The sequence below is a fragment of the Coptis chinensis genome, chromosome 2 (genome assembly GCF_015680905.1).
Source record: "Coptis chinensis isolate HL-2020 chromosome 2, ASM1568090v1, whole genome shotgun sequence".
Classification (NCBI taxonomy): domain Eukaryota; kingdom Viridiplantae; phylum Streptophyta; class Magnoliopsida; order Ranunculales; family Ranunculaceae; genus Coptis; species Coptis chinensis.
This window is the reverse complement of record NC_141457.1, coordinates 94,765,088-94,792,253: the sequence shown is the minus strand read 5'-3', so window position 1 is coordinate 94,792,253 and position 27,166 is coordinate 94,765,088. Positions and strand designations below refer to the sequence as shown.

General features: G+C 39.6%; 1 protein-coding gene, 1 long non-coding RNA gene and 2 pseudogenes across 3 annotated transcripts; 2 read left to right on the top strand and 2 right to left on the bottom strand.

The window, feature by feature from the left end:
* Window positions 1-1,006: 1,006 nt before the first annotated feature.
* Window positions 1,007-2,270, bottom strand: LOC147519201 (putative galactinol--sucrose galactosyltransferase 6 pseudogene; annotated as a pseudogene).
* Window positions 2,271-4,231: 1,961 nt separating this feature from the next.
* LOC147519200 (F-box protein KIB2-like) lies at window positions 4,232-5,242 on the top strand. Its single transcript, XM_086594082.1, has one exon. The coding sequence runs from the start codon at window positions 4,232-4,234 to the stop codon at window positions 5,240-5,242; it is 1,011 nt and encodes a 336-aa protein (XP_086450208.1).
* A 9,444-nt stretch (window positions 5,243-14,686) lies between these two features.
* Window positions 14,687-19,692, bottom strand: LOC147519199 (alpha-N-acetylglucosaminidase-like; annotated as a pseudogene). The gene is made up of 7 exons (XR_015213130.1): window positions 19,648-19,692; window positions 19,354-19,452; window positions 18,718-18,828; window positions 18,146-18,402; window positions 17,576-17,813; window positions 17,413-17,491; window positions 14,687-17,326 (listed from the first exon to the last, which is right to left on the bottom strand). The product of XR_015213130.1 is annotated as an alpha-N-acetylglucosaminidase-like (transcript).
* Window positions 19,693-24,487: 4,795 nt separating this feature from the next.
* Window positions 24,488-25,968, top strand: LOC147519198 (uncharacterized). Its single transcript, XR_015214196.1, has 2 exons — window positions 24,488-24,683; window positions 24,920-25,968. It is a non-coding gene; the product is annotated as an uncharacterized LOC147519198 (long non-coding RNA).
* Window positions 25,969-27,166: the final 1,198 nt, after the last annotated feature.

The window sequence follows — 27,166 nt, the reverse complement described above, 5'->3', positions numbered from 1 at the left end:
GCTCCATCTTGCGCCTTGGCGCTTGTAAACGCCAATGACCCCGGTGTACTTGTTCATGTTCCATATCTTCTTGATAAACTAACACCATCATTGAGTAGGATCTGAAAACAGGGCAATAAAGTTACTTGGCGACAACATGTCCAAAGAAAAAGAATCTTGTTAGCAAATATGTTGTTATGACCTACTTTGCAGTCATGGGCAATGTGGCGGGACCCCATGAGAAGATTGTTGTCACCGATAACCTAAGTTGAAGTGGATCATGTAGAAAAAGAGAAGTACATCAGCACACAAACACAACAGAGAATGACGCGCTACGGTGTTGAATAACATAATTTTTCGAGCTACCTCCATACCGTTATATCACTTGAATTTGACGATCGATGGATAGATGTAAACTCCCCGATATCATTGTTGTCACCAATATTGAGGAAACACTCATCTCCTGCCTAAAACCCCAAAGCAAACAAATCATAAACATACGAAGTTGTTATTTTGTTCCAAGAAAAGCCACCTTTCGACAACATCATCGCTAAGCCTCCCTTGTATAAACCCAAGCTATATCTAAGGAGAAAAGGAAGAAGTTTATAAAATCATATGATAACATCTAGATTCAAGAAGATTTTACCTTGTACTTCAAATCTTGGCACCTAGCTCCAACCAACTTTGCATGGTGTCCTATAAGGTTATTGCATCCAATGACAAGATACTCGGGAAGATCCTCCCAACAATGGCCCCTTGCCACCGACAAAGTTTTGCCGCGACTAAATAAGTAATTGAAACACAAAAAAATAGAAACGGACCTAATTAGTATGTGTATATGTTGGTATGCCGATAGCAGATATACCGGGGGATTTACATGGAGATAAATCACGATGATGGCTAGTTTAGGAGCGAGTCTCTTCTTAAGACTTGTCCCTTTTAAGAAACCACATCTAGTGTCATTTATGAGTAGTCTAATTTTCTTTTGTTTTTTTTAAACCTCTCCAAAGTGATAAAATCTCATGAGTTCTAGTCAAATTCGAAAATCACGTTAACTCAAATCCAACCACTATCTCATCCCTACATATAAATTCACCTCAAAGAAAATTCTCCATTGTTTAAGGAATGTTAAAAACTTAAAGCAACCTGTTAAATAACTCTCACTAAGAAAAAAAAAATGGTGTATGTTAGCAGGTGGTATCTCAAAGTTATGCTTCCCAGGTGCATCATTGACATAAACATTCCCACCGCTGATCGCCCTTGCTGAAGCATGACACTCTGCCACTGGATGGATGTGTGATACAGGATCACGTGGATAAAAGTCATCTAATGTCCTCACAATTGCCGTCTGTTTTGAGTAGTAGACTGAATCAATATTATGGCTCTTGCAAGCAATGATACCATTATCAGGAAAATTCTTAGCAAACGGATGCATCAAGAGCTTGGTGATCTTGTCTAGTTAATTTGAACCCTCCCACCTAAATTTTCACCCGTGAGTTTCTAAAAACACCTTTGCATATCCACTTTAACTCCATCCACACCGGTGAAGCCAAGTACTCATGTAACCGGATTGTAAAATTTGTAAACCTTCTTTAGACTCACCAAGCCCAATCCCTCGTGCTTGCCGATTGGATCCATCTTCCAATTTGGTTCATTCATCAGCACTCCCTTTGACACCGTTGGAAATTTCATTGATGACTCATATTCCTCCAAACCTGGTTGTATCCCACCCCAGTAACCGATAATTGCATGCCACACATAGACGTATTTCAGTCCATATTTCACCTTTGCTACATCCACTATACTCTTAGTCCCCATAGTAGGATTTTCCCTCTTCTTAAACTTATCATTTTCTTCGACCCCGGTCAACCTAAGCAACGGTTCGGATTTATTGGCTTTTTTATTTGTGCACCAACCAAAATTTCCAACAAACTTATCATTAACTCTGTTTCTAGTACCCACATTTTTCGTGTTCATGTAGTAGTATCTTTCGTCTCGCTTGCTTTCTCAGCAGTGATGTGCTTTGTTTCTTTCGCTTTCTCAGCAGTGTAGTCTTTGTACTCATCCCCTGCCTTTTGTGCAGTTGTGTCCTTTGCTTCTTTCGCCTTTTGGGCAGCAGAGTCGGTGTACTCACTGGCCTTATTCTTAACTGTCTCTGTTGTCTCTCCAGCTTTCTGTGCAGAAGTGTCTTTGGCCTTTTTCGCCTTTTGTGCAACATAGTCCTTATATTCAGCAACCTTCTGCTTTGCCTCTTCAGCCTTCTGAGCCGCGATATCCTTTGCCTCATTCATCCACTTTATGTTCCGCTCTTTCTTTTCGGGCTTCTCGTGCTTTCTCAGCCGATAGAGTTCTCATACTCGCCGCCCACCTTCTCTTTTCCTTCTTCAGTTTTTACTACCGATTATAATCCCATAATCACCACCTTCTCAATCATGATTCCTCTCATCATCGTCTTCAAGTCCTCTTCCAAGATAACAACTTCTTTAACATTCTTCAAAATATTCCCGGTGATAAAATCCCAAGAGTACCACCACGAACTTTGATGTTCATCATGGTGTTGTTCCTTTGTCGTCATATTCCCTCTTCCCCGACTCTTCATATTCTCTTTGCTTATTCACATCTCTAAGTTCGACTCTCTCTCTTCTTGATGCCATCTCTTTTTTTCAAGTTTCAACAATGTGATTGTACCATCATTATCGAGTTCATTACTTTAAGCATCTCCTTCAATCCAAAGAAGCTCCTCTTCCGATAGTCTTTCCAAATGAAAACAACTAATCTAAATCCCAACACGCCAGGGGACGAATGCATCTTGAAACAGTTAGAATGTCTTACGTGATAGACCCATATATCCAACCGGTACCAAATTCAGATAAGCAAGAAGCATGATGACACTCCTACTTCTCCACTTCGGCATCTCAAATCTCAAATCGGCATCACCCGACTAAGGCACCCACAATTTCTTTTCGAATAGACTCCTACAACACATGGCAAAGAGGCCCAACAAAGATCCAACAAATCCCATTTTAACCAAATCTGAAAAGGGGTCCAACCCGACCCATTTCTCCATCTTCTCCACCCATCTCTCCACAATCAATTTCAATTACCAAAACTTAGACCCAACTCAACAACGAATCTGATTTTTGCATCTCTATGTCTCCACTCTTTTCGTTTTCTTTGTGTTTTCTTCTCTCATCATTAGCTGTGAACTTCATCATAGACTCATCAAATCTTGACTTAATTAGCACGAAGTCTTAAGGCATTGTTATTGAATATCTCGCTCCCATTTGCTCAAAAATTCGGTAACCACTATGTAGAATAAATTAGCATATATCTAGCGGTTAGCAAGAAAACTCGATTTGAAGATTTCCTAAACTCAAAATATAATTCTAACACAATCTTTGACAAAAAAATAATAGAAGAGAGTATGAGTACTTACTAAGAAGGGCTTGAGGAGTACTGGTATTAGGTTTACTTGCTTCTTTATCCATGCCAATCTGAGATTGCTTTGGTTTGATCCCCACTTTTCCTGCAACCAGTAAAATAGTAGGAAATGAGCAAATTAGAAGTCCATGTAGCAAATTCTTGATGCATGACTAAAGTAGTACCCTTCTTACCTCACATCAGCCAAAGTTCAAGGAATAAAAGGCCGAGAGATAAATCAGTATGGGTAACTAATCAGTATGGTTTGATTTCTCAATATCAATTTCTTTTGCTCCATGCAACCTCGAGTAGCCAGCAATCAAAGAATTAAAAGGCAAAAGTTTTGGGGTTGTGGAACTTGGATTGAGAAGCATGATTTTTTTGGCTTCTTCTTGGCGGTGTGTTGGGAGATTTGGGTCGACCCCTGCGCTACCATGCACCGCTATAGCCCAACCACCCATATTGTCGGAGAATTATGTATTTTAGAGTTTGGGGTTAGATTCGGGAACAAAAAAAAAGTCTCTCCCTATTTTATCGTAATTAGTTTTGCCCACGTGGACACTCTCAAAACTCTCCCTCAATTGATGAGGGGAGAGCTATAATATATATATAGAGATAAAGATAAAGACTCGCCTTGGCCCCTCAAAGTTCTGGGCCGGCCCTGGCACGATCCCATACCATAGGAAAGTCTGACTGTACCCGGCCCGTTTTGATGTAGTAATTGGTTAAGTACTCTAATTGCTTTCTGATTTTCCTAATCCAACACAAACAAGGTTTAACCCAGTTTAAAGTGGTTTGCAAGTCATGGAGATGCGTTTCTTACAACTATCCAATGCCACAGCTTCCTCTGCTCATGCTACCCCAAGAAAACACTTCATCAACATCTCGTCGTTCTTTTCTTGGTCTTACCAGAGGTGGAGAAGAATTGGATAAGACGAAAGTATACGAGCTTGATTTACCCGAGATCCATCAGCATAGGTGCGTTGGAGCCGCAGGTAATTGGATTGTTACAGTTGATATGGAACTTGATACGCATATTTTCAATCTATTCTCCAAAGTTCATATGGATCTCCCACCGCACTCCACAATCGATACCTGGCCGTTTGAGGATCCAACAAAAACTCGAACTCAACTTCGCGATCTTATGGTAAGTAAAGTGGTTTTAACCTATCCTAAGAATCCATCTGAAGATTGCATTGCGGTATCTCTTTCCAAGAAGATAGCAATTGCTAGACCAGGAGACAAAACATGGACAACAATACAAAACATCCCCTTTGTTATGGACGTTATATACTTTAAGCAGCAATTGTATGGAATTTGTGCTAATAGGAAGTTTTACATTTTTGATATCAAGAGTGATCCTCCAAAGGCAAGTGAAGTGAATGTGTCCTATTCATTAATTCTTCATGGATGTGTTTTTAGAGGTGTAACTCGCTACTTGGTAGAATGCTCAGGGGAGTTGCTACAAGTTATTCAACGTGAATCTCCAAAAGAGGTAGGAGGAATAAAAAAGTTATGCACTACTTCATTTGCTGTTTTGAAACTTGATTTTGCTAATAATAAATGGCGTCCCGTGAAAAGTTTAGGACAACATGCTTTGTTCTTGGGTATTAATACTTCGGTTTCTGTATTGGCTGTCGATACAATATTCAAGAGGAATTGCATCTATTTTGTTGAAGACCATCGTATGCAGTATTATGGAGGAAATCTCGACACTGAAATTTCTTTTGACAGTGTAGTTTTTAATTTGGAAGACAAAAAAGTTCGAACTTTTTCCACCAACACTACCTCTGATTCTCCCTTTTCACCTCCTGTTTGGATTATTTCAAAACTCAATGGTTGATCGTCAGCATTTTTGGAGCATTGGACCTTTGTGTCGAAGTGGATTGTACTAGTTACTGCATTCAGTTAATAAACTTTCGGTTCTGCTTAGCTTGTTTAGTTTAGTTTGTGCCGACATATTTTCTTGGTGTACGATGAAGTACGTTCTAAGAATAATCTTTGTTCTTGTTTTTGTTGATTTTGGTTTTACTTCATATTGCTCTTAACTCTCATTTTAAGAATCTCGTGGTAATGTAGTTTATATGTGAGGTTATTGAACTCATTGATCAGTTGCTACTGTAACTCTACCAATGAGGTGGTTTTCCAGCGATTTAATTTATGATGCTGTTTGGTCTGGTGTGATCTCTTACACTAGGGTTTTGTTTTCTGTTAATTATTTAGTGCTCTTGTCTGGGTTTTTATCTTTGGACAAGCATGTTACTGTTTAGGTGATAATACCTATGAGATAGGTTGCTGTATTGATGTTGTTTTGTACCTCTCCTTGCTCTGTTTAGATTTAGAATTTTGGGTTGTAGTTATACTACACCCTGAGAAAAAAGCCCCGGCCAAGAAGTTTGCCCTCTCTTAAATACAGTGTTTTGAAGAAATCTCCTTCCAATCTGACATCAAGGTCACCCTCTGATATGTTAGGAGATGAAGAATGGACTAAATACGAGTACAAAAACAATGATGAATGCATTAATAAAGTCATTGGGCATACAGATGGACGCATATATTCACTTACCTTGCAATGTAATGTTGCAATTATTGATAGGAAAACTTGCGGCAATATGTACGTAAGGTTGCTAAACTTTGAGAAGCCTGAGGTTAATAACGAAGTATTTACCTTTTATAGTTACTTGGTGGAGTCGTGTGGGCAAATTTATCTCGTGCGTATGTACATCTTAGGTTTGAACTTTGGCAAGGCAATCAGCCATGCTGAGATTTTTATGATGGATCTTTCGAGCGAACTTTGGTTGAAAGTGGAATCTATAGGCGATAGGGTGTTCTTTTTATCAGGATCTGGCACTGTCTTCTTTGTCTGCAACCAATGCAGTTATGCAGAATGGAAAGGAAATTGCTTATATTTCACTATTTTGAAGGACAAAGGTAGTGTGCATGTGTTCGATCTGGAAGATGAGAGTCTATCATTTTCTTTCACATTCCCCAACTTGCGGACGCGTTCCTTCTTGCCTTTTTTAGTTAATGCCCTCTGACATGAAGTACAGAGAAAAATGCATGAAGTAAACCAAAAACAAAAAAAATATGCACCTCAACGGCTCAACTAGATGTCGTGATGAAGGTCCTTTGAAGCTAAAGAATAATGTTGTACGGTGGTCAGGCAACAAAGCAAGTTATTTTCCTTACTAGGAAGTAGTTTTAATTAGAGCTTTCCTAATCATTAAAATGAGAAGTGTAGTATATGGAACTATATATGCATGCGTGATTCAAAAGTCTCAAGAAGGTATAGAAGCTAGTGTATTTATCGAGGCAGTTTCTAACTGAACACCGAGTCCATCCACTTCCATTACAAATTAGGAGCACCATATAAAAGGCTATATAAAGTATAAACCCATGTTTTATTATTTTATAAAAGCCAAAATTAAATTACTTGCCACGTCTATTTGGCTCACAAGCAGATTAGATGCAAGTCAGACCCTATGGCTGTGTGTACAATTGAAGAGTCCAGGGAGCACATTATAGCTGGTGCAGGAGAGCTTCATCTTGAGATTTGTTTGAAAGACTTGGTTGACGATTTCATTGGTGGGGCCGAAATCATTAAATCTGACCCTGTAGTTTCCTTTTGTGAGACTGCTTGAGAAGTCTGTCCGTACTGTGATGAGCAAGTCTCCAAATAAGCACAACCGTTTGTATATGGAAGCCTGTCCGTTGGAGGATGGTCTTGATCTGATCACCACAAAGAAGTCCCCAAATAAGCACAACCGTTTGTATATGGAAGCCTGCCCGTTGGAGGATGGTCTTGATCTCGACTTCCACCTCTGTTAATCAGTATCAAGCATGCATAACACCACACACCTCAAAACAAATAACTCTCATGAGAACATAAGGGTATTTGCTTTGAAGTGTGTCTTTGTTGTTGCTCCATGTTGTCTTGGTGCAACGAGGTGGTGGTCGAATCATTCCAATTGCAAGGAGAGTCATCTATGCTTCACAGACATCGCCAAGCCAAGGTTTATGGAGCCTTCTCACATAAAAATTTACCGCAGCGTTCCCTTTTGTTTAATTTAAGCATGATGGGCCTTTGCACTCAATCTATACATAAAAATTTAAGCATGATGGACGTTCCTTTTTGTTTCATTTGTAAATATATGATTTGCGGAAACAACGTTAATTATGAACAAACGGATCAATCCAACACAAGGATCGATCCTTCTCAATAGACAAGACTTCAACACCCTCCAAGCAATATCCCAACACTTCTCAATATCAAATAACAAGTATATAAATTAAAACAATTAATATAAAAGAAGAACAAACCACAATACGAGATATATCGTGGTTCGACAATTTGCCTACTTCCACACTGCAAGTTCCAAGCTTTACTAGATGTCCGGAGTAACAGATTACAAGTCTCTCAATTCACTCACAAAGAATGAATACTCAACTCACAAAGAATTGCTCTCTTATAATCTCTCTCTTTCTTGGTTTTGGAAAAGTTAGGATTTCCAAAAAATTGATTTTGTTTTTATACCAAAAAACCAAAATCGCGGTTACTGTAGCGAAGCCCACAAAAAAAAATGACTGGCGCTGGCGCTTCTTCGAGCTGGTGGTCGCTCTCACTCGGAAGCGCTCTCAACATGAAAAGCGTAAAAAATCCATTTTTTTCTCTACATTCTCCACCTTGGTGAGGTTTTAACACATAAAACCAAGCCGAACACATCCAAAGAAGATCACATCCAAAAGAGGGAACACCTCAAAGAAGGAAGACTTCGCGAAATCGGGCCTCGAAGGGCTATGCCCCCACGAGGGCTCTTTCAAACATGTAGATTTGGAGCAAGTCCAAACAAGTGTTGGAACTTAACTCCGTGACAACTTTTCACAAGATATCGCCAGGATTGTCATGGGTGTCTACTTTCTCAAGTGCTACATCACCATCCTCAACGACATCCCGTATAAAGTGATAACGGACATCAATATGCTTGGTCCGGAGCATGATGAACTTGGTTCTTCGTCAAATGAATAGCACTCGACTATCACAATACAAAGCAACACGGTTCTCGCTTTCAATACCCAAATCATCTAGAAGACCTCGAAGCCATAGTGCCTCTTTTCGCGCCTCGCCATCGCCATATACTCGCCCAAGAAGTAGATAGAGCAATCAGCTGTAGCATAGACCTCCAACTAACCGGTGCACCATGCATCATAAACACATAACCGTGAGTCGATCGCCGTCTATCTAGATCACCGCATAATCGTAATCCACAAACCCACCGACATAACAAGTGCCTCCACCATAAGCTAATCCACATCCAAGGTACCCTTCAAGTACCTTAGTACCCATTTCATCGCCTCCCAATCGCTTCCGTGATTTGCCATATACCTAAGCGACAACACTAATCGCCTGCGGAAATGTCCGGGCGTGTGCACACCATAGCATACATCAAACCGCCCACCGGCACTTGCATAAGGAACATTTGCCATATGCTTTTGTTCCTCCAATCGAACTAGGAGAGAACTTAGCCGAAAGCCTAAAATGCCCAACTAAAGGTGTAGAAACCGACTTTGCATTCTCCATACCAAATCGAGAAATTACTTTTCGGAATGTATTTCTTCCGAGATACAACTATCCGCCGCTTCTTCCTATCTCGGTCAATCTCCATGCCCAAAGATCTTCTTGGCTCCACCTAAGTCTTTCATCTCAAACTTCGAGCTAAGTTGAGATTTCAACTTGTCTATCTCCACCATGCTTTTGGAAGCAATAAGCATGTCATCCACATAAAGCGGGGAGATAGATGAAGTCATTACCACTAAGCCTTCTAAAATAGACACACGGCCGGTCATACTTACGCCGGGTGTACTCATGTTGCATAATGAATGTGTCAAAGCTTTGTACCATTGCCCGGGCGATTGCTTTAACCCGCATACGTTGACCGATTCAATTTGCATACATAATCTTTTTCAAGAACGACAAACCCGCGGGTTGTCTCATATAGATCTCTTCTTCCAAGTCCCCATGCAAGAAAGCGGTTTTACATCAAGTTGCTCTAACTCCAAGTTGAAGTGAGCAACTAAACTTAATAACACACACTAATGGACGTTATGTTTGACCACCGGGAAAATACCTCATTGTAGTCAACTCCTTCCTTCGTGGAAAACCATTTGCTACCACTCTTGCCTTGTACCCCGTACGCTCCGACTCGGGGAAGGACCTCTTTCTTTCTGAACACCCATTTACTGCCGATAGTCCTTTTGCCCTTTGGTAATAAAACTAGGTCCCATGTGTGATTTTTATCAAGAGATTCCATCTCTGCTTGCATAGCTACCAACCAATCTCGTAATGAAAGCATCTCTAGCGGCTTCCTTGAAGCTATCCGCTCATCATCTTCGATATTCAGTGCATATGTCACTAAATCCACCTGACCATAGTGTTTCACCGGCTTCTCGTGCCCATACCTATGCACTTCTTTAACTTGTCTCTGTGGCCTAGGGTCAGCCACTACAAGTTGCGGATGCTCTTGCTCTTCTTCCTGTTGTTGTGTGGTTCCATGATTTGGTACCTCATCATGATCTAACCGGTCATCTCACAGATCGCATAACTCAAGCTCAAGTAGCTTGAACTTCTATAGACTCACCATTCCGCCTACTTTGGCTTGCTGAAAAAAGATAACACGAAGTCTCATCAAAGGTAACATCTCACGACCGGGAACTTGTTGTAAAGTCCCGAATTATTATTAAGGGTATTTTTGTAAATTTCTATATCAACTCTAGGGTCGTTTCAGAATTGGTCGTCGGGTTTATTTTTCACCCATACGTGAACTTATCGAACTTAACTCCGACTCATAAGTCACGTTAGGTAAGCGATCCATATCCTAAAATTTGACAAAAGGCCGGTTAATACGGGTTGGCCGCGTTTGGTCGCACGAAGTTAACGACTTTACGCCGCAGGAGTGAGTTATTATTATAGCCTGCGGAGAGATAGAATATGGAAGATTAAATTTAGCGGGATGAGCCGGAGAAATAATTACGACGCGACGTCAAATTCGTTAGTGGTTAGGAGTCTAAGTAGGACGTTAAGTCTAATCAGGATATATTGGGCTTGGGCCTAAATATATCGCGGCCCAAAAATAGAAAAAAACCCGAAATCGCGAAAACACAAAAATCGCACTTCATCTTCCCCAATTTTCGCCCTTTCAAAACCCTAGGAGAGAGAGAGACCTAATCCTCTCAATTTCCATCGATTCTACCAAAATCCTTCACACTCCAACCTAGAAACACTACACTAAAGTAATCTACTGGAAATTCGAGCGTAACCAAGCGAAACCGAAGTGGAATCGCGGCGACAGTGAGTGAATTCCTCTCCCAATGAATTCAAACCCACGAATTCGAACAACCACTCACTAACAACAGTGAATTCAAGTGTGGAGACTCACAAAAATTCGGATTTTGCCGTAACACCGCGGAAGGTGAGTTTTATTTTCGTTTCAAATAATTATTTAGATTCGAATTCAATAGCTTGAGGTTGTATTTGATGAGAGATATTGAATGGGGGCTGTATAATTCGACAGTAGCTATTTGGAGAGGAATGGCTTAACTAAATCGGTAAAAATCCTTGAGAGGCCGTCGTTTCAAAGTTGAAAGGTTAGTTAATTTCGCTTAAAGTAAATCATTTGAACTCGATTGTTATGTAGTTGGTTGAATTGAGGAAGTATAACTGAAATGGGATGGGTTTAAGGTCGGCAGTAGCTCGGTTTGGAGAAGGAGAGCTGCGATGTTGGTGGAGCAGCGAGCTAGGAACGATTTCTATTGCTGACTTGGTAAGAATTTGGTTATTCATTACAATTTCAATGAATTTATGTCGATTTATAACTGTATAAGAGTTGATTGAGTAGTGATTGAGGGATAAGAACACCCACCGATTTTATTAATAGAATTAATGTTAATTGAGAGGTGTAGAATGGGTTGTAGTTAAAATTTGGAATTTGAATTGAGACGTGATAGGATTGACGTTGATATGAGGGCCTGCCATGGCGAAATAATCAGAGACCGTCGAGTAACAGCGTGCCGAAAGGGCCCTCAGAGCTCTGATTGACGATAGTTTTAGGAAAAAAATACCCGAACCCCAATTCTTAACGTTGAGATTTCTTCTCGGCTTATACTAAGTTAAGAATTCCTCGTTGTTCGATCAATTCTAACAACCGACGTATATGTATATGCTGTATAGGATTGAATTCGAGTTGATTCGGTTAAGCGAGCTTGATTCGGTTAAGTGGGATTGAGGAGAACGGAGCTTGCTAAGGTAGGAACCTACATACCAATATATAGCCTGCTTATTTTCATGCATGATTTGAATTGTTTAACTAGGAAATAGATAGTTGTGTATCAACCATGCATGTATATAGGATATTCATGTTTTGCATTGTATTTTCTCGCTATAAACTATATATATAGATAGCTTTCGCGTGAAATGGGTTTTCTGTAAAATCGGGAGTAGCGAGGGATTGTTTTCTGGTTAAAAGTGAAAAACTGGTTTTGGGAAAAGGTTCGGCGTCTCTTTGTCACCGCCAAGAGACGAGAGAGATGGATTTTTTAATCGCGGGTAAGGATTACCCGGTTGTTTTGTAACTAGGTGCGAGGTTCTCGATTGGTCCGGGATGGTCGTGTTATTTACGATGATTCGCCGTTTGGGAATCATCGGTTGTTATTTACTATGATCGCCCGTTTGGGAGTCATAGGTTGGTCTGCGCCGATTTAGGAAATCCAGAACTCACACCTATATAATCAACAGCTTTTAAAAGAAAAACTAGATATGTAACTAGAGTATTTGAAAATAATCGGTAATACTGAGTATATATATATAGATATTACTATGTTTATCACGAGGAGATTTAGAAAAGGAACCGTGAATTCTATAAAGAAGGAACTGTTGTCGATTTCAGGAGACGGCATAATTTCTAGATTCCAACTGTGGTGTACACCTTCGAGGTGGTGGGCCACCTTTAAAGGGATGCATCATTGGATGTAGTCCGGAATTCCTTTTCTACTTTTCTAGATAACCATGCTTGTAGTGTCACGTCGTATGGTGATTAAGCTGGAGTGGGGTTACATGTTACCTCGATGAGGTTTTAGACGCGAGTGAGAGTTTAGTCCACTCCCGGATGTGTGTCGGGATCCCGGCGGTCTGCGGTCGTCCGAACGGTTGACCACCGTAAGTTAGGTGATGCCGTATGGGGGTCGTGGGTAGTGTGGCCCACCGAGCCCTAAAAGCTTTGGGGATTTTTGTGTGCGAACACAACAACGGCATTTCAGCTCCTCACTGTAGGTAAAATCAGGAAAACAACGATTGCATGGTTCACTTGGGAAGTATCTTGAACCGAGATTGCTTACGGGCCGTTTGAAGTACCGGTCGACCTCACCATTCTAATAGGATGCAAACCCACAATAGTTGTATGATGATTGTGAAAACTCTATTTTATATATCAATGAAGCATGTCAAGAGGATTTCGCTAGTTAGTGATGTATATATACCTAGTCACAATATTTGAATACTATTATAGAAACCCCGCATGTTTTAAATGTTTTCTATAAGTAAACTATTTATTGGCTATGTCGTTTCTATCGGGCATAGTTGTTTGCTCATCCTACTTAACATTTCGTGACGAGCGGTTCGCGGAGGAGGGTTTCCCTAACCCCTAGTGATGACGGGTATGGTGATTTGGGAGGATTTCCCCATGCTTGACGAGGCAAGAGTCAAGTTTATATTTTTGATTTGTATAGAGATGACCTAGGTTATTCTTTGTTGTATATAATGAGCCTAGCTCTTTTCCTTTGGTTGTATAGAAAGAGACTAGTTTCTTTTTGTTGTATATATAGAGCTAGGTCATTTTGATGTAATAATCGATTTGGCGGTTCTCCTTGTTTTGTAGTTATATCGTCATATCCCTGTAGTAGTTAGAGTTAAGTGTGGTATATATGGTTGTTGGATGTATGTATGGTTGGAGGAATGAATTATAAGATGTCCAGGGTTTATGACAGGTTATGACAGGTTTTTAGGGTTTACGAACGTCGATCAAACAAAGGAAACTCTGCCGAAATTTCGGTAGAATCGGGATAGGTGTCGGCCTCGAGATTCATTCCACGTCCTCGGGATGTGTATTGGGTCTCGGGGCGTGACACTTGTGGTCTTCTAGACACCACAATCTATATCCCTTTACCCCATTTGCGAATCCTAAGAATATGGCCTTCTTAGCTCTAGGATCTAGCTTGCTATCCCTCACATGGTAGTAAGCTGTCGATCCAAACACTCGCAAAATACTATAATCAGCTGGGTTACCTGACCACACCTCATAAGGTGTCCTGCAATCTATATAGCTGGTACTGGTGACCTATTGTACATGTAACACGCCATGGACACAGATCCGCCTAATACTCTTTGCCTAGACTGGCATTAGACAATAAACATCTTGCTCTTTCAAGCAAAGTTCTATTCATCCTCTCTGCCATTCCATTCTGCTGTGGCGTGCCCCTGACTGTCCATGTTACACTGAGGTACTTGATATCTGTACATGTTATCTATATTGAAATGGGGGGTCCTTGAAATGGGATTGTTATGATTACGCTATCTATTGTGAATTAGAAAATGCGCATAAACATAAACTAAGCCCAGTGAAAAATGCACTCAACATTCTAGTGTGTTACCAAGGAAAGAAAGTTTCTTCATAGGTCAGAGAAACAGTTTTCATGGTATGGGAACGTACAAATCCTTCTATCGGGATCCACTTTGGGCCAGTCTCACTCATCCTAGTTTCTACAAGTCATCACACGAGATGTCTAGCCGTCTAGGCCATGGCCTGCCGGAGTTAACTCTTATGGCGATATTCAGGTTCGCACGGCCCAGTGCCAGCTCTAACCAACTCCCAGCTTGTTGGTCAAACTTTGGGCCCCCAAGTATAATCTTATACCTATTAGGCCACATGTAAATGTTGTCCAGTCCAGTCAAATTATATGTAGTCCAGTCCACTCAAACATTGGCCCACGACCTTTGTGTAAAGGACTTGTTTTTTTTTTCTCAATAATATTATAGTCCTATTTTAAGAAACTCGTCTTGGGGCCCTCAAAGTTCTGGGCCGGCCCTGGCACGGCCCCATACCATAGGAAAGTCTGACTGTACCCGGCCCGTTTTGATGTAGTAATTGGTTAAGTACTCTAATTGCTTTCTGATTTTCCTAATCCAACACAAACAAGGTTTAACCCAGTATAAAAGAAGAACTACGGCATGTTCTTCTGAAGGCACATCTCTAAATAGAAAAAATTGGAAAACCGAGAAGATCCAATTTAAACTACAATTCAAAGTTTTCGTCAATCTTATTCTATCTGCTCCAATGGCTGATTGGTCTGGTATCCCAGAAGAACTCCTGTCACTCATCTGCCAACGACTCGATTCTTTTGTCGACTACTTGCAGTTTAAAGTGGTTTGCAAGTCATGGAGATGCGTTTCTTACAACTATCCAGTGCCACAGCTTCCTCTACTCATGTCGTCGTTCTTTTCTTGGTCTTACGAAAGGTGGGGAAGAATTCGATAAGACGAAAGTATACGAGCTTGATTTACCCGAGATCCATCGGCATAGGTGCGAGCCGCAGGTAATTGGATTGTTACAGTTGATATGGAACTTGATATGCATATTTTCAATCTATTCTCCAAAGTTCATATGAATCTCCCATCACAATCCACATTCAATACCCAGATTCATGATCCAACAATAAATCAAACTCGAAGTCGTGAACTTATGGTAAGTAAAGTGGTTTTAACCTATCCTAAGGATCCATCTGAAGATTTCATTGCGGTAGCCATCCATACTGTTCTCAAGAAGATAGCAATTGCTAGACCAGGAGACAAAACGTGGACGACAATACAAAACATCCCTTGTGTTATGGATGTTATATACTTCAAGCAGCAATTGTATGGAATTTGTGCTAATAGGAAGTTATACATTTTAGATATCAAGAGTAATCCTCCAAAGGCAAGTGAAGTGCACGTGTCCTTTTCGTTAGGTTTTGGATGTTTTCTAGGTGTAGGTATAAATCGCTACTTGGTAGAATGGTCAGGGGAGTTGCTACAAGTTCTTCAACATGAATCACCAAAAGAGGAAGGAGAGGAAGGAGGAATAAAAAAGTTCTATACTAATGCATTCTATGTTTTCAAACTTGATTTTGTTTATAATATATGGCGTCTCGTGGAAAGTTTAGGACAGCATGCTTTGTTCTTGGGTTTTAATACTTCGGTTTCTGTATTGGCTTCTGCGGAGACAATATTCAAGAGGAATTTCATCTACTTTGTTGAAGACCATCGTATGCAGTATTATAGAACTAATGTCAACATTGAAATTTCTTTTGACATGGGAGTTTTTAATTTGGAAGACAGAAAAGTTCGACCTTTTTCCACCAACACTACCTCTGCTTCTCCATTTTCACCTCCTGTTTGGATTATTTCAAAACTCAATAGTTGATCGTCGGCATTTTTGGGACATGGACCTTTGTCCCGAAGTGGACTGTATTAGTTACTACATCTACTTAATAAATTTTATAACTTGTTTAGTTTAGTTTGTGCCAACATATATTTTCTTGGTGTACGATGAAGTCCATTCTAACTAATGTCATTACTTTGTTGTTGCATCTAAAATTTCTTGTTCGATCTATTCAATAGCTATGATTTTCCTTAAACGGTTGTCTTGTGCTTTAGACGTAGAAGGCCTGATGAATGAGTGTCCATCATTTAGATGAGAAACACGAAATCTATCTGAAGTCATGGTTGTTTGTATTATGGAATCTGTCTGAGGTGGTACTTCATAGATTTTTTGCAAGACCCAAATCCTAAAAGAGGTGGTACAGAAGGGTTAGCAGCTTAGCACAGGGGAAAAATGAATGTCCTTCAGGCAATCCTACAAGCTCTGATGTATCACTTTCGTTAGACTTCGTACTTCGTAGAGTGTCCTTCCATTCTCCCTTAAATGTTCTTCTCGGTTGGTTCATTACATCAAGGCATGATGGATTGATGGAAGAGTTCATTTGTCAAGAAAATCATTTACTTTTACGGAATGCATGCATATTTAATAACTCATATTTTCATTCTTGGAAAAAGGAGTCAGAAAAGTAAAATTCAATATACTTAAGCATAAACAAAGAAATAGTGTCTTACTGCAGAAAAATAGGAAATGGCTGCCTCCATGACTCCATTAACCTATCAAATATACCTTTCATCTCAACTTTTTGCTTTAGAAGGAAAAAAAAATCACTGACGTAGCTAACTAATTTTGTTAGAACTACTTCGGGAAAAAAAGAAGGCCTCCGCAGAAGGGTCGGCGCAAATATCCTTCAAGCAACCGTACAACCACTAATGTATCAAATCTAAGAAACTTCTCAATAACTTCTGGGCCTGCCATGAATAAGGCCAGCCATAAATACGTGCCATTCAAATGCAAGCCAGATTCAAAAATACAATCTGCACTTTGTTTTCTATTAACGCTGCAAAATTTCATTTGCCATCTTTACATAAATCAGGCAATTTCATATTCACAAACATGCTAAATCAATTAACTAGAACGACAAGTCCACAGCAAAGAATTTGGAAGGGAAGCTCATAAGTGCATCTCCCTTCAATGTTCATCTCTATTAAGCTCTTATGTCCCCAAAATTTCAACTGAGGTATTTCTTAAACAGTGCTTTTGAAATAGCAAGGGAGTCGCCTTGGCCTGCACTGGGTAAAGTTCCGTACCTGACTGCCACTTGTTTGAAAATGAAATCCACTCTGTTTTCCATTCCTCCAACTTAAAACTTTCATTTCGTCTCACACTTGTCAACAGATAATCGAAATATGTTGAAGTCCGCGGCAAATAGTATCCTTCTAAGAGTCCACTCCAAAATTTGTTCGCTGAAAATGTACAAGAAAAGAAGATTGTCAACAACACTGATGAATAACGTCAAGTCAAGTCACCTGTAAGTGGAGAGAATTATTACCATAATCATGGAGCTTATTCTGCTTGGTTTTTGTATTGTCGTACCACATTGTCAACTGCGTCCTTGCGTTCCACTCATACTATTGAGAAAAAAGAAAAAAGATGTGAGATTGGTACACGTATTAAAGATGACTATATAAACAGTGGAATCATGTGGTTATTACCTGTCTCTTCTCGGTAGGGTTAGTAGCAAGCCTTTTAGCACTTTCTGTCCAAGTTCCTAGTAGAAAATTATTGTCAGAAGCGAGCAGAATGTCAATATCTTTGATGAGTTGGAGAAACTTTTGGCTCTGAAGACTTAATGCATTGGCATCCTTTAGATAGAAAGCAATCATTGCATCCGCATATACTTGGTTTGCTAGTTTTGAAAGCACTTGTCGAGTTAGGTCAACCAAGTCGTATCTGCCATGAAGCAGCACAATAAGAATTATCGCCTATAGAGTAGAGATTTCTCCTAGTTAGAGTCAAGTTGCAGTCATCAAGATTCCCTCATTTATTTTCTTAATCTGTGGAGTGAACTTTGAGTTAAATTGCAATTTGGTGTTTATCTTACATAAGCAGATTAAAATTTATTATTGTACAAGTAATACATTCTTATCGACTTATAGCTCTTACAAGTATATTATGTCGTCTTTGATTTTTTGTGAAAGGTTAGGACTTCACCCATTGACATTAGTCAAACCGTTGACGATCGCAAGAGAGAGAGAACTTTGTCAATTTAAATAAGCAGTTACCTGTACGTGAGGCTTCCTGCAAGATAATTTCTTGCATCTAGGAACAGTTGTAAGGCGACAATGACTTCCTCAGTTGAGTACCATAAATGTGGTTGATTATGCTGAGGCAAAACAAAGGTCGTTTCTCTTGAGGAGAATCTGTTGGTAGTACCCTGCGAGAAGAGATTGCCAATATGGCTATCTTTGGACATATTTGATTGGAAGTACGATGATGGATCAAAATCTGGAAACTTAACAATGAAATCTTTGTTGTGATCCTGCGAGAATGAAAATGGCAGCCAGTCTTAGAAGATCCAGTCTGAGAACTTTATTCATAACATTCGAATTGAACTGGGTACTGTAAAGTTGCTATTCAGATCAAGCATATCAAACAGCCTAATAGATATATACTTTTCATTGGAGAAAATGATGTGGTCAGAAAATTTCTCATCATAATGCTCATCCTTGTCCTCCCACTCAATAGTGTGTTCCTTAAACCTTCTCAAATTTAACGCAGTTCCCAAAGAAATATGACAAAGTTTAGTCTCCCAAAGAATCAAGTCAAAGAAAGAAAACCGATACAAAGAACGTACAGAAATTCTATCTGTGCAGTTGTAGATTGTCCGGTGAAGAATTTCCCATGCATCCTCAATTAGATTAATTTTTTTACCATATCTTCGATAGGAGTATGATTTCAGCCATTCCTGCAAAAGGAAAGGGTTGTTGGCCTATAATTAAAACAAACGGTAAACATATAAATTTCTATGCATTAGGGTAGGTTTAATGCAGTTACGGTCTATAGGTGTTTTTTTTTTATTTAATTTATTTTAATATATCGATATCTACTGAAATACTGTAGTGCACAACCGAAATTAGGGTCCTATTGATTGGGCAGTGTTCTTACATTATGACCTTTTCCTTTCATATAATAGAATGTTGATGTTCCATAACATACAAAACTGTCAATCAAATCTACCAAACTTCTGTTAACATGTGCCCAGTCTCCACAGTGCACATTATCAAAGTATAATTATTTTGCAGTCTTTACATATAAATACTCTCTAATTTCTCTTAGTGATTATTGAACAATGCAATAGATTCATAGGCGTGGTACTGTTGTGGCTAAAACAGAGACAAATAAATCTGTTTGACAGCTATTGCGGTCAAGTGAAAATGTGATTGTCTCCTGTTTAACTCCTCAAAACAAACTGACAAAGTTGAGAAGGTACCTCAAGTTGGACTTTTTCACTACGAAAAGCCATCTCAGACATCAGCTCAAAGACTACTGGATTCTGTTCTATTCCCTCCATGCACATGCCAACACCAACCTGCGAGACGATAAAATGAGAAACTTTTCTCAACTAGTGCTAATTGTGAGATCCGAATGGCTACTAGAATGCACCAAGTAAGACTTGTCAACGTAAGACCTTTTCTTAAGAAAAAAAAGCTATTCCCAGTATTTGGATGAGGTGATAGAAAATTAAATTGAATGGAGAAGGTTAAGCATTTATAGATGTACAAACTGAAACTTTCTTACTTCCAACGTCTTCTAAAATCTGCTGACTAGTTCAATTAAGACGATCGACTCATACACCAGAACACCGATCCGAAACTAACAATGACAACAAATTCAATCATTTACAAACCAAATTTGGTTAACATCACAGACTCATACTACTATATGTATAACAATAAGGTCAAAACATTTTGTATTTGAAAGTTGAAACACCTTCAAAATGCTGAAATCAATATTAGTACAGTATACGTATATTGATTCTAATAACTCGTTTTAATATCTAAATCATTGAATTAAAACTTACCGATATCCACTACTGTATAAGGGTAGGACTGCGTCCCTGCATAAAATGTTATTAAGTCCTACCTTCCTGCAAAAGAAAGTTAGAACTTCTATATAACATATGTAGATATTATATTAGGTATTCAAAAGTAAATTCAAACACTCGCATAATCAAATAATACAACTAACCCGCAAGGCGAATACCTTAGTTCCTCTCTAGGGCAGTTCAAAGAATCTGGTCATTCATGGCACATTCAATGAATACCCATAGATAACGATAACAGACCATTTATGGCACATTCAATAAATGTCCACCTAACATATGACATCAACAGTCATAAAACTCAATTCCAAAACTTGAGGCGTGGAGAGTTCGAAAAGAGTGCGGTAAATTGTTTACACATTATTGAACTTTATTGCATATCCTATTTCAGAGAACGTAGGAGTATCTTGTTTCTTGTATTTTTTGTTTACGCGTTATTAATTAGATCGATGTTTAAGTGTCATAACGTTGCATATCATAAAAACTAAAATATCACATTGTAGTTAATACACATACACACGTATATATAAAGGTCTTAGCCTAAAGCCAAACATGTTAATAGCCCTAGACCTATCTTAATAGACCGAATCATAATCCGAGTTAAAAGGTCAAATCTGGGTCAACTGGTCAAAGTCAACCCTGGTCAACAGTCAAGGTCAACTCTAGTCAACAATCAACAGTCAACTCTAGTCAACAGTCAACAGTCAACTCTGGTCAAAACCCCAAAGACGAAGGCCCAAAGGGTTTAGTCTTTCACAGGCCCAATCTAACATAACTTAAGCCCAAATTGAAATGTCAAAATTCAAAACACTTAAGCCCAGCCACTAAGTTCAGCCCAAGCCCAAACAAAACAACTCTCACTATTCATCTTCTTCTTCCTCACAGCACCTCTCCTCCACCTCCAGCCACCACCGGCCATCTATCAAGACTCGTGGTTTGACCTCAAACAACACTATGAGGGGTACGACCCAATCTTAAACCCAACCAACGGTCATCTCCCTCACCAGCTCCAACAACCTCCTCCACCACCAGCCACCAAATCGGGTTCTCCTCCTCCTCCCACTTCATCATATCGGTTTTTACCCACATAAAAACCCAACCAACTTTAACAAAAGCGAAAGCTTCAATTAGTTAAAACAATCCCTTTCTTCCAAAGTAGATTTGTGATGTTTCTGGCCGCCATTAACAGCTTGTTTTAAGCTTCCACCACCACCATTTGCAGCCCTCACACACACTACCCTAGCCACTTCAACCCCTTTATCAATCAACCAACAAAATCAACCAAAAACGGTTAGAATTAATTTACTGAAGGACGTTTGGGCGTGCCGCCATTAATGGAGCTTCGAGCTTCAACAGCCCTTTCTAGCACCCATTCGACAGCCCTCATTCCAACCTCAATACCCAAACTCAAACCAACCAATTAAACATCACTACAACCACCATAGTTCAAAATAAAAACGGACAGGCGACGCCATTGACGCACCGTCAGAGCTTGAACAGCTCCTCACAACCGATTCTAAACCCACATCACCTACCAAAACAATCAACCTTATTTAGGTATGTACCCTTCCTCCAAATCGCGACCACCAATCCGAAACCAACCCACACACAAACACAGTATAACATAATAATAAAGGTTCAAATAGAAATACTGGCGATTTCTTGCTATTGGACTCGCGACGCCGCAATTGTCGCTCTTTCGAGCTTCAACAACCCAATAAGCCGCAACAGTTCAAATAATAACTCAAAACAATATACCGATATTTAACTAGTTTACTAATAACGAGACATGACGAAGAAGAATGAACAATAAAGCTGTTTCTGTATACCGGTGAAGTAGAAAAATTAACTACTCACCTGTAGCGCTCTCCGATTATCAGCCAGCTACAAGAAAAACTTTTCTTTTCTTCTTTCAGTAAAACTCCCCCCTTTTTTTTTTCTAAAACTCTCGCTATGTTTTTCCCTCAAAAACTCTACGTGAGAAAACTCACCGAAAAACAAGGACAACACTTATCTATTATTTACGGGACTTTTATCTTTAACTGATAGTTATCATCTATCCATTTTATCAATTTTTATTATTATTATTATTTTTTTATACTAGAAAAACAAAAGAAAAAGTCGGGGTGTTATAGTTAGAGACAACACTGATAAATAGACAAACACGCTATCCAACATACTGCCAAGGGAATCAAGACTTTATTATTAAGCCTAACTGCCTAACCCAGTACCCATACCATAATACCAGCTATTCATAAATTATAATATTACAAGCTGAGGCATTATAAGATGATGCAAAATCTCTGAATCTGATCTACACAAAGCACCACACTGCAGGTATTTTCGTGTCTATGAACTCTGAAGCCAATGACTATGGATGAAATTGATAGATAATAGAACAACTTCATATGATAAACAAGATGTGCACCTTCCATTTGTTGCTTAATAAAAGCATGCCCAATTTCAACAAATAGGGGATCTGATGGATCAAGAAAATACGAACAGCACCAGCGAGGATCACCATCAATAGTGTTCCTAGTGCAGGGAGAAGTGAAATATAGCCAATAAATCTTTTAGAGTATTATGGTGAAATTATAGCCAGTTATTAATTCATGATTGCACAAAAAAATTTGTGGAGACCAAACTTCTTCATGGATTATCACGTAAATAGAATTTTAAAGACGTTAAAAGATTACCAGTTTTTAAGTCTAGTTATATTGGCTGAAGGAAATACGATTTTGATGGCTGCTAGAACATTTCCAGAGAATGATGGCAGCACTGAACAGAAATACTGGAATATCAGTAGAATTCATTTTGTAGCAAACATATTAAACTAACTAAAGATATTGAAAAAGCAAAGGTAAAAGGGTGAAAAACATTTCCAAAGAGGAAACTAACATAGACTTTTACAACTGTCCTCAAAAGTTTTATCACTTCAACAAAACTGCAATATGTGAACACCTCATACTAATTAAGTCATTTCAAAAAGTACTAGAGGTCTAGAGACAACTAGAGATCAAAACTCTCTTCCAATGTTCATTGTAGTTTTAGACTTTGAGTCATAAGTCTTTTGTCTTTATAAAGTTTCATACAAACAAGGTGGGAATCCACACGATAAGATCATTTTTTTCCTATAATCTTAAAAGACGGGTGCAACACGACGATTTCCCAAGAAGTCACCCATCCTAATACTACTCTTGCCCAAGCACGCCATGATAAGATCTTATCATGTAAGATAAGATTGTTAGCAGGGCTATTATAGTATTTTTCCTATATTACCTCTGTAATTACTTTATTACCCTTTCTAGAGTTTCTATTATGATTCTATAAATATAAGTGATGAGCTCTCTCATTCACTTAACTTTTCCCTAAATTACTTTTTACATGGTATCAGAACCATTAAAGCAAATTGTTCTGATTGCAACCTAAGCTTCCGCGTTTTTTTCTTCTTCTTTTCTGTCATTCCTTTTTTTTTTATAACCAATCGCAAGATGCGATAGGTGTTGATCTGAATCTCAAATCTATTTATTATTTTTGAGGTAATTATTTAATCGATATGACTAATAGTGATGAGTCTACTATCTCGACTGTTTCTTCGGTTAGAACAGGTGAAGATGTCCAGTCCTTCTACCCTGTTCATGATCATCCGAATTTGAAAGTTACCTCACAGCTACTAGATGGTTTGAACTATGTTCGATGGGCACAGTCTATAAAACTGTTTGTTGGAGGCCGTGGAAAGATAGGATTTCTTCGGGCACGTAAAAGGCACCCGTAAACCGATCCAAGTATGTTAAGTGGTTCTCGATGATTCTATGGTGAGGACTTGGTTGATTAATTCTATGCAACCAACGATTTCTGCTTGGCTATTTGTTTACGCATTAATCGATATCTTATTTGGGAATCTCTTACGACAAGAAATTCTGAAAGACATAATAATGCAAGGAGTTTCCAACTTTCCAATGAGATTGAAATTTCAAACAGGAACTCAATCTCTTGGGGCGTACTATCGCGAGACTTCGATCCGGTTGGGAAGAACTATCTCATTATGATAGTTTTATTGAATGGCCGCCTAATGCAGCAGAGATTTATGCAAAAATTATGGAGAAGAATCCAGTATTTAAGTTTCTTGTCGGGCTCAATCCTCGGTTTGAGTATGTTGTTATTCATCCGCTTTGACAAGCATCGTTCCCAACTCCGAGGAAGCACATGCCTATTGTCTCTCGATCGAGTCGCCGAAATTCTGTGCCTCATACTCGGTCGGTCTTCATGCGAGACTTTCGCTATGGCAATCCGTTATGCTTATATCCGCCACCACCGTCAGTTCCTCCACAAACTTTCCAAGCACCACTACCTGGGCTTTTCCATTGCCAACGGCCTCTGGTAGTTCTCGTCCTCCAAACAAGAAGTGTGATCATTGTGGTAGATTTGGGCATGTAAAGGCAACATGTTATCAATTACACGGTCGTCTTCCTGGTTTTCAACCACCACGATCAACATCTCGGCCCCCTCAAGACACCTATCTGCTGACTCTAGTACATTAGAGTCTTCTGCTTCTAGTGCTCTTTCTCCGGAAGAGATCAGCAGGTTCCGAAAATTTCTCTCTATGTCTTCTCAACCAGGACCTTCTCATGCAGGTAATTTTGCATCTGCTAATAGTGCTTTTGCATCCCGGACTTCACCCTGGATTGTTTATTCGGGTGCCACTGATAATATGACTGGTATGTCTTCTCTTTTTCGGAATTATGCATCTAGTTCTTGGAAACGGACAGTTCGTCTTGCCAATGGGGATGAAACATCTATTGTAGGGTAGGGTTGTATCCCAGTTACTGATTCATTTTTGTTACCTGATGTTCTTCATGTCCCCAAGTTGACCACCAATCTTATTTTTGTTAGTAAATTTACCAAAGATGTAAATTGCAGTGTAACCTTTTATCCATCTTACTGTGTTTTCCAGGATCTGGTGTCGCAGAAGGTGATTGGCAGTGGACGTGAAGAGGGTGGCTTATATGTACTGGATAGACCTGTTTCTTCAGTCTCTCCCCATGCCCTCCAGTTAGAGTCTTCGCCTGGTAGTGAAAATGTAAAGCGGGTGTTACGATGGCATCACCGCTTAGGTCATATTTCTTTTGAGTATCTACGTTATTTGTTTCCATCTTTCTTTTCCAAAGTATCCATGTCAATTCTATCTTGTGAGACATGTGAACTGGCTAAACATCATTATAGCCCTTATCCATTAAGTAGTAATAAAACTTCGTCTTTGTTTGATATTGTGCACTCTGATGTTTGGGGTCCTGCCCCGGTCACTTCTGTTTTAGAATTTCGTTATTTTGTGTTATTCATTGACGATTTCTCTAGGTGTACTTGGGTTTATTTAATGAAATCCAAAGATGAAGTCTCCTCCATTTTCCAGAGTTTTACTGCAATGGTTCGTACACAGTTTGGTACAACAGTTAAAGTCTTTCGTTCCGATCAGGGTGGGGAATTTCTGTCTCATGGTCTTCGACAGTTCTGTGAGGCCAATGGTATTTTGCATCAAACCTCTAACACTCAGACTCCACAGCAAAATGGCAAGTCAGAAAGAAAAAACCGTCATATTCTTGATCTTGCTCGTGCTATGTCTATTGGCATGAATGTTCCTTCACGTTTCTGGTCTGATGCTGTCCTTACGGCGGTGTATCTCATTAACCGTTCTCCATCTCGAGCTTTTGGCTTTCGCACCCCGTATTCCATTATTCATCCTGATCGTTCTGTTTTTCAAATCCCACCTCGTGTTTATGGGTGTGTTTGTTTCGTCCAAGTCACCAGGTCTATCTCTAAACTAGATCCACGTGCTTTGAAATGTGTGTTCCTGGGTTACTCTCATACTCAGAAGGGTTATCGGTGTTATCACCCCTCATCGCGTCGTTGTTTCATCTCCATGGACGTTACCTTCTTCAAACATGCTCCATTCTTTTCAGGTAATGTTCTATCTCAGGGGGAGTGGTTTCCGGTGCTCCCTTTTCCTCATGAGGATTCACATTCGGTTCCTATTTCTTTTCCACTTCCGATGAGTGTTCATCCAGAGCCTATAGTCTCTCCTCCAATTCCACATTTGGTTTCACCTCCTTTACAGGTCTATACTCGTCTATATCCAGGGCGCCAACCTTCTCCACCAGACTGCCCGACATCTTTCGGGCTTCTCGGGTTCACCACTTGCCACTGATTCACTTTTATCAGGTATTGAGCCATCTCCTATCCCTCCTGTACCAGTTACTATTGATGTTGATTTACCAGTTGTTGATAGAACTGATACTCTACCTATTCTTTGTTCGAAAGAGAAGCGCATCGCAGAATGCCGCCTAGATATGCTAATATCAGTAGCTTATTCTATCACCGATTATACTTCGGATCATCATTTGTCTCCTAGTTATAGATCTTTTCAGGCTTCTCTCTCATCGGTCGATATACCATACGATTGCTGGCAGAGGCGTTGGCCCAAACCTCATTGGAAGGTTGCAATGTTGGAGGAATTACATGCATTAGAGGTCAATAATACTTGGGTCTTGGTTTCTCTTCCGCCTGGCCGTAGAGCAGTCGGGTGTAAATGGGTTTTCATGGTGAAACAAAACCCGAATGGAACAGTTAGTAGGTACAAGGCTCGGTTGGTTGCTAAGGGTATGCTGCAGATTCATGGGGTTGATTATCGAGACCTTTGCTCCTGTGGCCAAGATGAATACGATTCGAGTTATTTTTTCTCTTGCTGCGTCCAAGTCATGGCCCCTTTTTCAGATAGATGTGAAAAATGTCTTTCTCAATGGGGCTTTACAAGAAGAGGTGTATATGTCTTCACCACCTGGTTTCCGTTCTTCTTCTACTTCGGGCTTGGTGTGCCGGTTGAAAAAGTCTATCTATGGGCTTAAACAGTCTCCTCGCACTTGGGCTGAAACATTTGCTGCAGCCATGACCACATATGGATATGTTCAGAGTTAAGCTGACCCCACCTTGTTTCTTCAACACTCTAGTACGAAGAGTGTTGTATTGCTTGTTTATGTGGACGATATTGTTATTACTGGCGATGATGTTCAGGGTATTAGTGACCTGAAATCCTATCTCAGTACCCACTTTCAGGTGAAAGATCTCGGCCCCTTGCGTTACTTCCTTGGGATTGAGGTTGCTCGTTCTAGTTATGGTATTTTTATCTCTCAGAGAAAGTATATTCTTG